Source organism: Salmo salar, chromosome 13 (genome assembly GCF_965601325.2).
Source record: "Salmo salar chromosome 13, fSalSal1, whole genome shotgun sequence".
Taxonomy (NCBI): Eukaryota; Metazoa; Chordata; class Actinopteri; order Salmoniformes; family Salmonidae; genus Salmo; species Salmo salar.
In genome coordinates this window covers 81,685,240-81,697,415 of record NC_138303.1, presented here as the reverse complement: position 1 = coordinate 81,697,415, position 12,176 = coordinate 81,685,240, and the positions used below count along the sequence as shown (strand labels likewise).

The window sequence follows — 12,176 nt, the reverse complement described above, 5'->3', positions numbered from 1 at the left end:
TACCCTTTCTACATACTTTACACAGTAGCGTGTTATTCAAGTACACTCCCTATATTTGCACTGTGCCACCCTTGTAGTGTTTGATGAATAAGTAAGTAGAGCATTTAAATGGATTTGACTCTTTATGCCTCTCATGGGAATAACACACACTGCTATGACTCATTGCTCTCTCTTAATGGCCCTCATCTCTACTTCATCTTTTGATTGTGTCAATGTGCAGAACATTTTCACACTCAAATATATAATCTAGAGTACTTGGTAGTTCAGTAATGAAGCAGTCATGAGTCTTTAGGATTTTTCAACAATCCATTTTTAATGATAATGCTTTTGTAATAAAAAAATAATGAATGAACATGAAAATAACGCTAAAAGATGTGGTTATTTCAGTTATCCATGTTGTTGTTGGCACTGCCCTCCTCTGTGTTGCTGCTGGACACATACTGTCCAAACAGCTGGAGGTCACACAGGCTGCCCAGGCTGTCTACCTCATAGAAGAACTCCATGCCAGACTCCCCTGCTGCGGCTATGCACACAGACCCCTCTGATCCCTGCGACTCCAGCAGGCGCTGCATACAGGCCTCTAGGTCTTCCTGGTCCAGGGAGTGATCCAGGGTGGAGGGACACTTACCTCTGCCTGAACCCTCTTGTGTGGGGCTGGACAACACTCCCTGTGGCACCAGAACACTCAGCCCAGCCTCAGCCTGCTGCCTGGGTTCATCCTCAGACTCACAGTGGAAAATCTTCATAGCCTCCTCCAGGGAGGTGACTGCAGGCAGGGAACTATCTCCTAACCCCTGCAGGGACAGGCTGGGGCAGGTGACCTGGGTCCGAGAGGCCTGGGAGACTCTTGCAGTCCTGAGGCTATAGCTCTGGAACTCGAACAGAGGGTGGTTGGAGCCTGCCTGGAAGGGACCTCCAAGCTGATGGTGAGGGGCCAGGTGAGTGCTGCTGTCTCCGGCCTGAGGGAGGAGGCCAGTGGGGGCTTGTTGGGGCTCTGTGGAAAAGATAGGGTACATCCTAGCATCCATGGGCCCTCCTGTGAGGTGTTGCCTGTAGGACCAGGGGACCCTAGCCTGGTAGGCCATCCTGCTTGACTCAGGCCTCCACTGTGTCACACGCTGGTCTTGGTGTAGCTGGTGTTGAGGCAGCCAGAGGAGCGCACTCTGCATGTACTGGGCAGACACCCGTTGGGTCTGGGTGGCAGAATGGGATAGGTAGCCTTGGGTCCTCCTTGTCCATGTCTGTGGGTAGTACACCTGGGCATGACTGTGGACCCATGACCCCTTGGGCTGCTGAGGCAACATGTATGGAGCCTGCATCTGCATGGAAGTGGTGCCCAGCATGGCTGAGGAGCTCATTTGTCTCGTGTCACACACTAGACAGAGATGAATATGGAATGTCAACAACCCACTGGGCAAAAACTGGTTGAATCAACGTTGTTTTGACGTCATTTCAACAAAAAATTCAATGTGATGACATTGAATCAACATGGAAAACTAATTAGTCATCACCAAAAGGGAATTTTGTCTTTTTTTCACCAAACTTGAACCTAAATCCAATAACATGGTGACCTTTTGTGTTGATTTCACAATGAATTCTCGTTAGTTGAGAACTCAACCAAATGTAAATCAAAACTAGATGATGAACTGACGTTTGAGCTGGGAAAGTTTCTCCCTGAATTTACGGCACGACATTTTGGTTACCAAGCAAGCTACTTTCACTTGAAAGACTACCAATTAAGTTCAAGAGATAGCTAGGTCTCACCTGGAGAGAAGTCACCAGTTATTCTGACAGGAAGAAGTTGGTCTTTCGTGGTTGGGAATTGAATCATGTCACTTTCTTTCAAGAGTAGATGGTGAATGATCATTTGGTTTTGTTGTAATTCAAGTGATTTCTGAACATTCTGTTTGGCATCATTCCTGAGGCAACGATGTTCTATGGATGAAGGCCCTTATGACATATTCTGGTGGGAGAACTATATTGTTTTGTTGTGATTCAAATTATTTCTGAACATTCTGTCTGCTATTGTTCCTGTGGAAACCAAGTTCTATTGATCTTTTGACATTCTAAGATTCAAAATGTTTTTGACTATGGGTGTGTTTGTAAATTCTCTCTGGAGTGCCAGAGTGCGTTCAGAGTGCGCTCTGGGCTTTTGTAAATTCAGAGCATTTCGTGCTTGGAGCATTCAGAGCACACACTGGACGCTCTGGCCGAGGAGTAGGGTTGATCCGAATGTTCTGACCTCACAATGGCAGTCAAGCACCCAAGCTAACTGGCTAAAGTTGGCTAGCTTGCTAGCTTCTTCCAGACAGAAATGAGAGAGAACCTCACCGACCATTTTACTCGCCCTAGCAGAGCTGGTTTGGCTGTTTTCATGTTATCTAGAGCATTGGTGACTATAACATGCTGACTACCCCAGGCACGCTTGTGTGCCATCGCACACATGTTGATTTTGTCCATCTGGACGCAATCAGGACACGCAGGTTGAAATATCAAAACGAACACTGAACCAACTATATTAATTTTGGGACAGGTCGAAACACATATGAAACATTCATTGACATTTAGCTAGCTAGCTTGCTGTTACTAGCTAATTTGTCCTAGGATATAAACACTAGGTTGTTATTTTACCTGAACTGTACAAGATCCCTGGATCTTTGTAGAATATCAACCCATTTTGAGTCACACAAAATCATGTGTTCTCTACTCTGACAATTAATTAACAGATAAAAGGGGAAACCTAGTTAGTTTCTAGTAGTCTCTCCTCCTTCAGTCTTCTTCTTCTGTGGTATATTGGCAATCGTGCAATTTAATGTGCATCTCACCACCTACTTTGCGGGATGGAAACAGGATTCCCAAAGATTTAACACAATACAAACAAACAAAATAAACTACCAAAAAATACATTCATAAACTAAATCAACTAACATTTCTGTAAAAATAAAAAATAAAACCGATCTGATCCCTACACAGGTTAAAGGGGAACCTAGGAGGGCTGGTCTTCCGGCGCAAGTACCCCTTGCAAGTCTTCAGAGGTAAAATGTTTCAGTCCCAAAACCTTTTCAGCCGCAGCCACAATAATGTCCCGTTTTTTAGACTTCTTTGAGACTTGTGCCATAGAGTTTATAACTGTGGCAATGAACAGCACAAAATCCACCTTTTTAACACAAAGGGTATCTTTTGACTGGCAGCAAACATTTACTACAGATTGGGGTGCGTCCACTACCATATCTTCACTCGTATCACTTGTTTTCTCAATTATTTTAATCGCCTCTGCATTGGAGATTAGATTGAGGTTAGAGCGGTCAATCTCCTTCACCCTTAGGGGGCACTCCAGGAACTCGGGATCATGATCCCCACCACAATTGCAACACCGTTGTCCTTCTGCACACCGTTCTTCAATATACTCTGTCTGCACACACTTGAAACATGGCCAAATCCTTTACAATTCTTACATTGCAATAGTTTGGGGACGATAGCTCTTACATGACTCTTTATCAAAAAACAACAGGACCGACAGACTTCTTATTTCTCTCCATTCACCCATCGGGTCAGACACCAGGCACCAACCACACCAGGAATTTTCTTCAGGTATTCAACCTGAACACCCGTCGTCACCCCTGAGATGACTCCTTTGACAGGTGCTCTACTCCGAAGTTTAAAACACCTTACTCAACAAACACATCCAAACAATAAGTGATTCATTATTATTCATACATGTACCCTCCACTTGAATTTTTAACAATTTCCATTTTGTTACAGTTTTCGTTACTACTGTTGTCCATTTAGAACATTCGTCTTCACCAACTTTGCTCGACACGCTGCTTGATTCAAACTCCACTTCTGCCATCTTTTTCCTGAACCGGAATTTCAATCAATTCAGTTCAATTCAAAGGGCTTTATTGGCATAGGAAATGTTTACATTGCCAAAGATAAACAAAAAAACAAACAGTAAATATTACATTCACAAAAGTTCCAGAGGAATATAGAAAATTCAAATGTCATATTACAGCTATATACAGTGTTGTAACGTTGTGCAAATAGTACAAAAGGGAAAATAAATCAACATAAATATGAGTTATATTTACAATGGAGGTTGTTCTTTACTGTTTGTATCATGACACTAGGCAAGACCCAAATGCAGACACAGGAGGCAGATGGTTGGAGTTTAAGATGTTTAATAAATCCAAAGGGAATTGGCAAGAGAATGGTCGTGGACAGGCAAAATGTCATAACCAGATCAGAGTCCAGGAGGTACAGAGTGGCAGGCAGGATCAAGGTCAGGGCAGGCAGAATGGTCAGGTAGGCAGGTACAGAGCCCAGAACAAGCAAGGGTCAAAACTGGGAGGACTAGAAAAAGGCGAAAAGGCAACGCAGGAAAACCACTGATAGGCTTGGACATACAAGACGAACTGGCATAGAGAGACAGGAAACACAGGGATCAATACACTGGGGAAAACAAGCGACACCTGGAGGGGGTGGAGACAATAACAAGGACAGGTTAAGCAGATCAGGGTGTGACAGTTTGCCCTTTTCTTGTGGCAACAGGTCACAAATATTGCTGCTGTGATTGCACACTGTGGTATTTCACCCAATAGATATGGGAGTTTATCAAAATTGGATTTGTTTTTTTAATTCTTTCTGTGTCTGTGTAATCTGGGGGAAATATTTGGCTCTAATATGGTCATACATTTGGTAGGAGGTTAAGAAGTGCAGCTCAGTTTCCACCTCATTTTGTGGGCAGTGTGCACATAGCCTGTCTTCTTATGAGAGCAAGGTCTGCCTACGGCAGCCTCTCTCAATAGCAAGGCTATGTTCACTGAGTCTGTACATAGTCAAAACTTTCCTTAATTTTGGGTCAGCCACAGTGGTCAGGTATTCTGCCACTGTCTGTTTAGGGCCAAATAACATTCTAGTTTGCTCTGTTGTTTTGTTAATTCTTTCCACTATGTCAAGTCATTATCTTTTTGTTTTCCCATGATTTGGTTGGGTCTAATTGTGTTGCTGTCCTGGGGCTCTGTGGGTCCTGTTTGTATTTGTGAACCGAGCCCCAGGACCAGCATGCTTAGAGAACTCTTCTCCAGGTTCATCTCTCTGTAGGTGATGGCTTTGTTAAAACTTGTTTGGGATAGGGGGCAGTATTTTCACGTCCGGATGAAAAGCGTGCCCAAAGTAAACTGCCTGCTACTCAGGCCCAGAAGCTAGGATATGCATATAATAGATTTGGATAGAAAACACTGAAGTTTCTAAAACTGTTAAGATAATGTCTGTGAGTAATACAGAACTTATTTGGCAGGCGAAACCCCGAGGACAAACCATCCAGGATTTTTCTGTTGTTGAGGTGACTCTGTTTTCCATTGGTTTTCTATGGGAACCTTGATTTCTGTGGCACTTGGTTGCAGTTCCTATTGCTTCCACGAGATGTCAACAGTTATTAGAAATTGGTTGATGTTTTTCTTTAGAGAAATGAAGAAGTATGGCTTTTCAGAACGAGGGTCCAGCCGAGTGGACTATACTGTTTTGATGCGCGCTCCAGGTCACACGCTTCACGTTGTTTTTATCCGGTATTGAACACAGTTTATCCCGTCTTAAATTTTATCGATTATTTACATTTTAAAATACCTAAAGTTGGATTAGGAAAGTTGTTTGAAATGTTTGGACAGCATTTACAGGTAACTTATTAGATATTTTGTAGTCATGCTGGGCGAGTTGGAACCGGTGTTTTTCTCAATCAAAGCGCCAAATAAATGAACATTTTGGAGATATAACGACAGAATTAATCGAACAAAAGGGCCATTTGTGATGTTTATGGGACATATTGGAGTGCCAACAGAAGAAGTTCTTCAAAGGTAAGGTATGAATTATATCGTTATTCCTGAGTTTTGTGTCGCGCCTAGCGGGTTGAAATGTGTTTGTTTGATGGGGTGCTGTCCTCAGATAATCACATGGTTTGCTTTCACCGTAAAGCCTTTTTGAAATCTGACATGGTGGCTAGATTAACAAGAAGTTAAGCTTTAATTTGGTGTATTGCACTTGTGAATATATGAAAGTTAAATATTAGTAATAATTTTGGGGGGGGATTTCGCGCTCTGCAGTTTCACCAGATGTTGTCGAAACGTTCCGCTAGCGGAACCCCTATCCCAAACAGGTTTTAAGGTTTGGGAAACGCTTCCTTTTAGGTGGTTGTAGAATTTGACGGCTCATTTTTTTATTTGGTAATGACCGGGTATCAGCCTAATTCTGTTCTGCATGCTTTATTTGGTGTTTTACGTTGTACACTGATGATTTTTTGCAGAATTCTGCATGCAGAGTTTCAATTTGTTGTTTGTCCCATTTTGTGAATTAATGGTTGGTGAGCAGACCCCAGACCTCACAACCATAACGGGCAATGGGTTCTATAACTGATTAATGTATTATTAGCCAGATCCTAATATGTTGAATTTTATGTCCCTTTTGATGGCGTAGAACGTCCTTCTTGCCTTGTCTCTCAGATCTTTCATAGCTTTGTGGAAGTTACTTGTGGCGCTGATGTTTAGGCTGAGGTATGTATAGTTTTTGTGTACTCTAAGGCAACGGTGTCTAGATGGAATTTGTATTTGTAGCAACTAAACCTTTTTTGAAACAAAATTATTTTATTCTTACTGAGATTTACTGTCAGGGCCCAGGTCTGACAGAATCTGTGCAGAAGATTTAGGTGCTGCTGTAGGCCCTCCTTGGTTGGGGCAGAAGCACCAGGTCATCAGTAGACATTTGACTTCAGATTCTAGTAGGGTGAGGCTGGGTGCTGCAGGCTGTTCTAGTTCTAGTGCTCTCGCCAATCCATTTATATATATATATACACACACACACACACACACACACACACACACACACACACACACACACACACACACACACACACACACACACACAGAGGGTGGGGCTCAAGCTGCATCCCTGTCTTGCCCCACAGCCCTGTGGATAGAAATGTGTGTTTTTTGCCAATTTTAACCGCACAGTTTGTGTACTTGAATTTTATAATGTTGTATGTTTTCCACCCAACACCGCTTTCATTCAATTTGTATAGCAGACCCTCATGCCAAGTAGAGTCACGCTTTTTTTAAATCAACAAAGCATGAGAAAACTTTGCTTTTGTTTTGGTTTGTTTGTCATTTCGGGTGTGCAGGGTGAATACGTGGTCTGTCGTATGGTAGCCAATTTGACATTTGATCAGTAAATTGTTTTCACTGAGGAAACGTACGAGTCTGCTGTTAATGATAATGCAGAGGATTTCCCCAAGGTTGCTGTTGACGCATATCCCACGGTAGTTATTGGGGTCAAATTTGTCTCCACTTTTGTGGATTGGGGTGATCAGTCCTTGGTTACAAATACTGGGGAAGATGTTAGAGCTGAGGATGATGTTAAAGATTTTAGATCTAGCCAATTGGAATTTGTGGTCTGTATATTTTATCATTTAATTAAGGATACCATCAACACCACAGGCCTTTTGGGGTTGGAGAATCCAGTGGGTTCTGGTAGTCTTTTTAATAGTCGAGTCTAAGATTTGCATTTGATCATGTACAGTACCAGTCACATGTTTGGACATACCTACTCATTCAAGGGGTTTTCTTTATTGTTACTATTTTCTGCATTGTAGAATACTAGTGAAGACATCAAAACTATGAAATAACACAGGGAATCATGTAGTAACCAAAAAAGTGTTAAACAAATCAAAATATATTTTATTTTTGAGATTCTTCGAAGTAGCCACCCTTTGCCTTGATAACAGCTTTGCACACTCTTGTAATTCTCTCAACCAGCTTCACCTGGAATGCTTTTCCAACAGTCTTAAAGGAGTTCCCACATATGCTGAGCACTTGTTGGCTCCTTTTCCTTCACTCTGCGGCCCAACTCATCCCCAAACCATCGTAATTGGGTTGAGGTCAGGTGATTGTGGAGGACAGGTCATCTGATGTAGCACTCCATCACTCTCTTTCTTGGTCAAATAGCCCTTACACAGCCTGGAGGTGTGTTGGGTCATTGTCCTGTTGAAAAACAAATGATAGTCCCACTAAGTGCAAACCAGATGGGTTATCGCTGCAGAATGCTGTGGTAGCCATGCTGGTTAAGTGTTCCGTGAATTCTAAATAAATCCGTCAGTGTCACCGGCAAAGCACCATCACACCTCCTCCATGCTTCACGGTGGGAACCACACATGCGGCGATCATCCGTTCACCTACTCTAATTCTCACACAAAAAGCTCACATTTGGACTCATCAGACCAAAGGACAGATTTCCACCGGTCTGATGTCCATTGCTCGTGTTTCTTGACCCAAGCAAGTCTCTTCTTATTATTGGTGTCCTTTAGAAGTGGTTTCTTTACAGCAATTTGACAATGGAGGCCTGATTCATGCGATCTCCTCTGAACAGTTGATGTTGAGATGTGTCTGTTACTTGAACTCTAGCTGCAATTTCTGTTTTCTGGTAACTCTAATGAACCTATCCTGTGCAGCAGCGGTAACTCTGGGTCTTCCTTTCCTGTGGCGGTGCTCATGAGAGCCAGGTTCATCATAACGCTTGATGGTTTTTGAGATTGCACTTGAAGTTCAAGAAATGTTCTGGATTGACTGACCTTCATGTCTTAAAAAGTAATGATGGACTATCATTTCACTTTGCTTATTTGAGCTGTTCTTGCCATAATATGGTCTTGGCCTTTTACCAATTAGGGCTATCTTCTGTATACCAACCCAACCTTGTCACAACACAACTGATTGGCTCAAATGCATTAAGAAGGAAAGAAATTCCACAAACTAACTTTTAACAAGGCGCACTTGTTCATTGAAATGCATTCCAGGTGACTACCTCATAAAGCTGGTTGAGAGAACGCCAAGAGTGTGCAAAGCTGTCATCAAGGCAAAATGTGGCTACTTTGAAGAATCTAAAATATCTAAAATATATTTTGATTTGTTTAACACTTTTTTGGTTACTACATGATTCCATATGTGTTATTTCATAGTTTTGATGTCTTCACATTCTACAATGTAGAAAATAGTAAAATTAAAGAAAACCCCTTGAATGAGTAGGTGTGTCCAAACCTTTGACTGGTACTGTATATGTTTTTTCTGTTTGTTCTTTGTTCTTTGTTATAGAACCAAAAAAGATTGGAGAAGTGGTATATCCATACATTTCCATACACAACTGTTTGTGTTGTTGTTGGTTTAGTGTGTTCCAATTTTCCCAGAAGTGGTTAGATTCTATGGACTCTTCAATTACATTGAGCTGATTTCTGATACACTGTACCTTATATTTCCATAGTATATTTCTGTATTGGTATTCTGGGTCTCTATGTTTTTGGTTGGATAGGTTTCTCAGTTTCTTTCTTAGATCTTTGCATTCTTCATCAAACCATTTGTCATTGTTGTTAATTTTCTTAGGTTGTCTGCTTGAAATGTTTTGATTTGATTGGGAAGCTGAGAGGTCAAATACAGTGCATTTGGAAAATAAGGTATTTCAGTTTTGTAAAAATGTCTAAACCTGTTTTCTGTTTATACTGTTTAGGTTTTCTACTGCCAAGTTTCCACCTTCACTATTACAGTGAAACATTTTGTCCAGGAAGTTGTATAAAAAGGACAGAATTTGTTGTTGCCTAATTGTTTTTTCATAGATTTCTACACTACTTTCCTTCCATCTATAGCATTTCTTAACATTATGCATTTCCTTTGGCTTTGATGCCTCATGATTGAGTATTGCTCTGTTCAAGTAGACTGTGATTTTGCTGTGATCTGATAGGAGTGTCAGTAGGCTGACTGTGAATGCTCTGAGAGACTCTGGGTTGAGGTCAGTGATAAAGTAATCTACAGTAGTGCTGCCAAAGGATGAGCTATAGGTGTACCTACTGTAAGTCCCCTCGAAGTCTACCATTGACTATGTACAGACCCAGCATGTGACTGAGCTGCAGGAGTTGTGACCCGTTTTTGTTGGTTGTTGTGTCTTGGGGGGCATATTTGGGACAGAATGCTGTCACCTCCAGGTAGGTGTTTGTCCCCCTGTTTGCTGAGAGCGTCAGGTTTTTGTCCAGTTCTGTTATTTAGGTCGCCACTGACGAGTACATGTCCCTGGGCCTAGGATGGAGAAGCTGTCATCGTTAAAGTATGGGGATTCTATTGGGGGGAGATATATGTAGGGCACATGAGGACATTTTTCTCTGATGTAAAATGTTCCTGTTTTGACTAATTCAATAGAGGTAGGTCTGCTCTATATCAAATTAGCATACCCCAGAGTCTCTTCCCTTTTTTCACACCTGGTAGTAGGGTGGATGGGACTACTAGCTCTCTGTAACCTAGAGGGCAACCGATGGGTCTGTCTACTCTGTACCATGTTTCTTGTAGGATGATCATGGCTGTATTTCCAATTTATGTGATGAAGTCTGGGTTCCTGCTGTTTAGGCCAAAGACAGGTGACCTCCGACCTTGTATATTCCAGGATGAGTTAGTAAAAGCTTTGTGTTCAATCAACCATGTGGGTATATGCTTCTAAAATCCAATGAGGAGATGGGAGCGGCTGGACTTGCAGTGCATTAAGCGTCAAAAATAGTTATTTTAGCGTATGGCTACAGTCTCGTTAACCCGCGCGAGCAGTTTAGATGAAATTATTGAATAACATGTATGTGTACATTTATTTCGCAACGCTCAGTCATGCAATGCAGCAGTGTGTTCAGCATGTAACTGTGCTGTTGGCAACAATTAAATTATGTTTTTTTACTGACATTTACTGATGCAGGTCATATTCAACGGCTCTTACGTGTTTGCAAATTCCTCAGTTAATCTGCACTCTGGCACACAGACTAGAGTGCTCTGAAATCGCAGTAGAATTTACAAATGCACCCAATTAATCATATTGTAGCGACCTGCTTGGACAGTTATGTGCTTGCGTTCTGATGTTATTTTGTTGTGTGGTGATTAGGACACGTTCTCCATTTGCTCTGTATTTCGCAGAGAGCTTGATTGTAATAAGGGTTGTCTAAAGGAGACCAAAATGCGGAGTGTGAAGTGCTCATATTACTTTTAATGAAAACACTTTGCAAAGTAACAAAAATGACCAACACAGTCCCGTCAGGTACAAGACTAAAACGGAAAACAACCACCCACAAAACCCCATGAAAAACAGGCTGCCTAAGTATGGCTTCCAATCAGAGACAACGAAAAACACCTGCCTCTGATTGGAAACCATACCCGGCCACAACATAGAAAATACAACAGAACGACAATCTAGACAACCCACATAGAAAACAGAAAACCCAAAATACATAGACAAAAACACCCCCCTGTCACGCCCTGACCAATCTACTATGGAAAAATTACCTCATACTAAGGTCAGAACGTGACATGATTCCATCCGAAAGTGAATAACCCCCAACTGTATTTCATTGGAAACAAGACATTATTGTCTGCCTTCTCTGTGTGGTCATCTGACTAGCCCGGCCTTTTTCTGTTGGGGTCTGTCTCAAAAGTAATTAGTTCACCACCCTGAAATACACTGGTACAGGTTGTGCTCACCTGGATGCTACAACAGGGACTTTTTGTGATGAATGGAGTCACCTCAATGACAGGAGACTTATGATGTGTTCAAAACAACTGGGAAGTTGGAAAAATATGAGGTCAAATCATGATGTCAGTGACCTTGCTGTCGGAGCTCTAGAAAGAGGAATGAGTTCCCGAGTTAGAATTCCGAGTTGGATGACCATTCAAATTGTTTTTACCCAGTTGGAGTTCATTTTTTCCCGACTTCCCAGTTGTTTTGAACGCACTGAAATCGGAAGTCGGACATTTCCCAGTTCCCAGTTGTTTCAAACAAGGCAACAAGGCAAAGAGTCTAAAGGTTGAAATTACGCAAGCCTGTAGACTATTTGTCATATCAGACACTCTAGTCAGTAGTCAGTCTCACAACTGTAGCATTAGCCAAATAGACTGACCCGTTTTTAAAATAAAATAAACCAAATTGAAAGACTGATTAGAGAAGGAGATTATCTGAAACAGTTGTAACATAACAGTAGCCTAACATATATTACACAATAGAGCTAAAACGATTCACATGTTCCCTGAAATCTGAGGACTGTTTTGCTTTCTTTTTTTTGTAACCTGACAGAGCTTGTCTAACCAGATCTGAGCTGGTGTCTCTGAAGTTGTGAACAAGCAGCA

At 41.8% G+C, this 12,176-nt stretch overlaps 2 protein-coding genes across 2 annotated transcripts in view; one reads left to right on the top strand and one right to left on the bottom strand.

Annotated features, from left to right (window-relative positions):
* Nucleotides 1–330: 330 nt before the first annotated feature.
* LOC106568064 (uncharacterized) lies at nucleotides 331–1,884 on the bottom strand. Its single transcript, XM_014138068.3, has 2 exons — nucleotides 1,765–1,884; nucleotides 331–1,375 (listed from the first exon to the last, which is right to left on the bottom strand). Exons 1-2 carry the CDS (start codon nucleotides 1,865–1,867, stop codon nucleotides 384–386), a joined length of 1,095 nt encoding a protein of 364 aa, XP_013993543.3. The 5' UTR covers nucleotides 1,868–1,884; the 3' UTR covers nucleotides 331–383.
* Nucleotides 1,885–5,484: 3,600 nt separating this feature from the next.
* LOC106595457 (protein EURL homolog) overlaps nucleotides 5,485–12,176 on the top strand; it is a 57,549-nt gene continuing 50,857 nt past the window's right edge. The window contains exon 1 of the mRNA XM_045692227.2: nucleotides 5,485–5,564. Within this exon, the coding sequence (XP_045548183.2) occupies nucleotides 5,524–5,564 (41 nt within the window). The 5' untranslated portion in view covers nucleotides 5,485–5,523. The remainder of the gene's footprint in view (nucleotides 5,565–12,176) is intronic.

What these genes read in the sequence shown, in the direction of transcription:
- LOC106568064 (XM_014138068.3), bottom strand. Translation starts at nt 1,867, where the DNA reads ATGATCATTCACCATCTACTCTTGAAAGAAAGTGACATGATTCAATTC. An exon ending in AACTGGTGACTTCTCTCCAG is followed by an intron (nt 1,376 to 1,764) that starts GTGAGACCTAGC and finishes ATCTCTGTCTAG; the next exon opens with TGTGTGACACGAGACAAATG.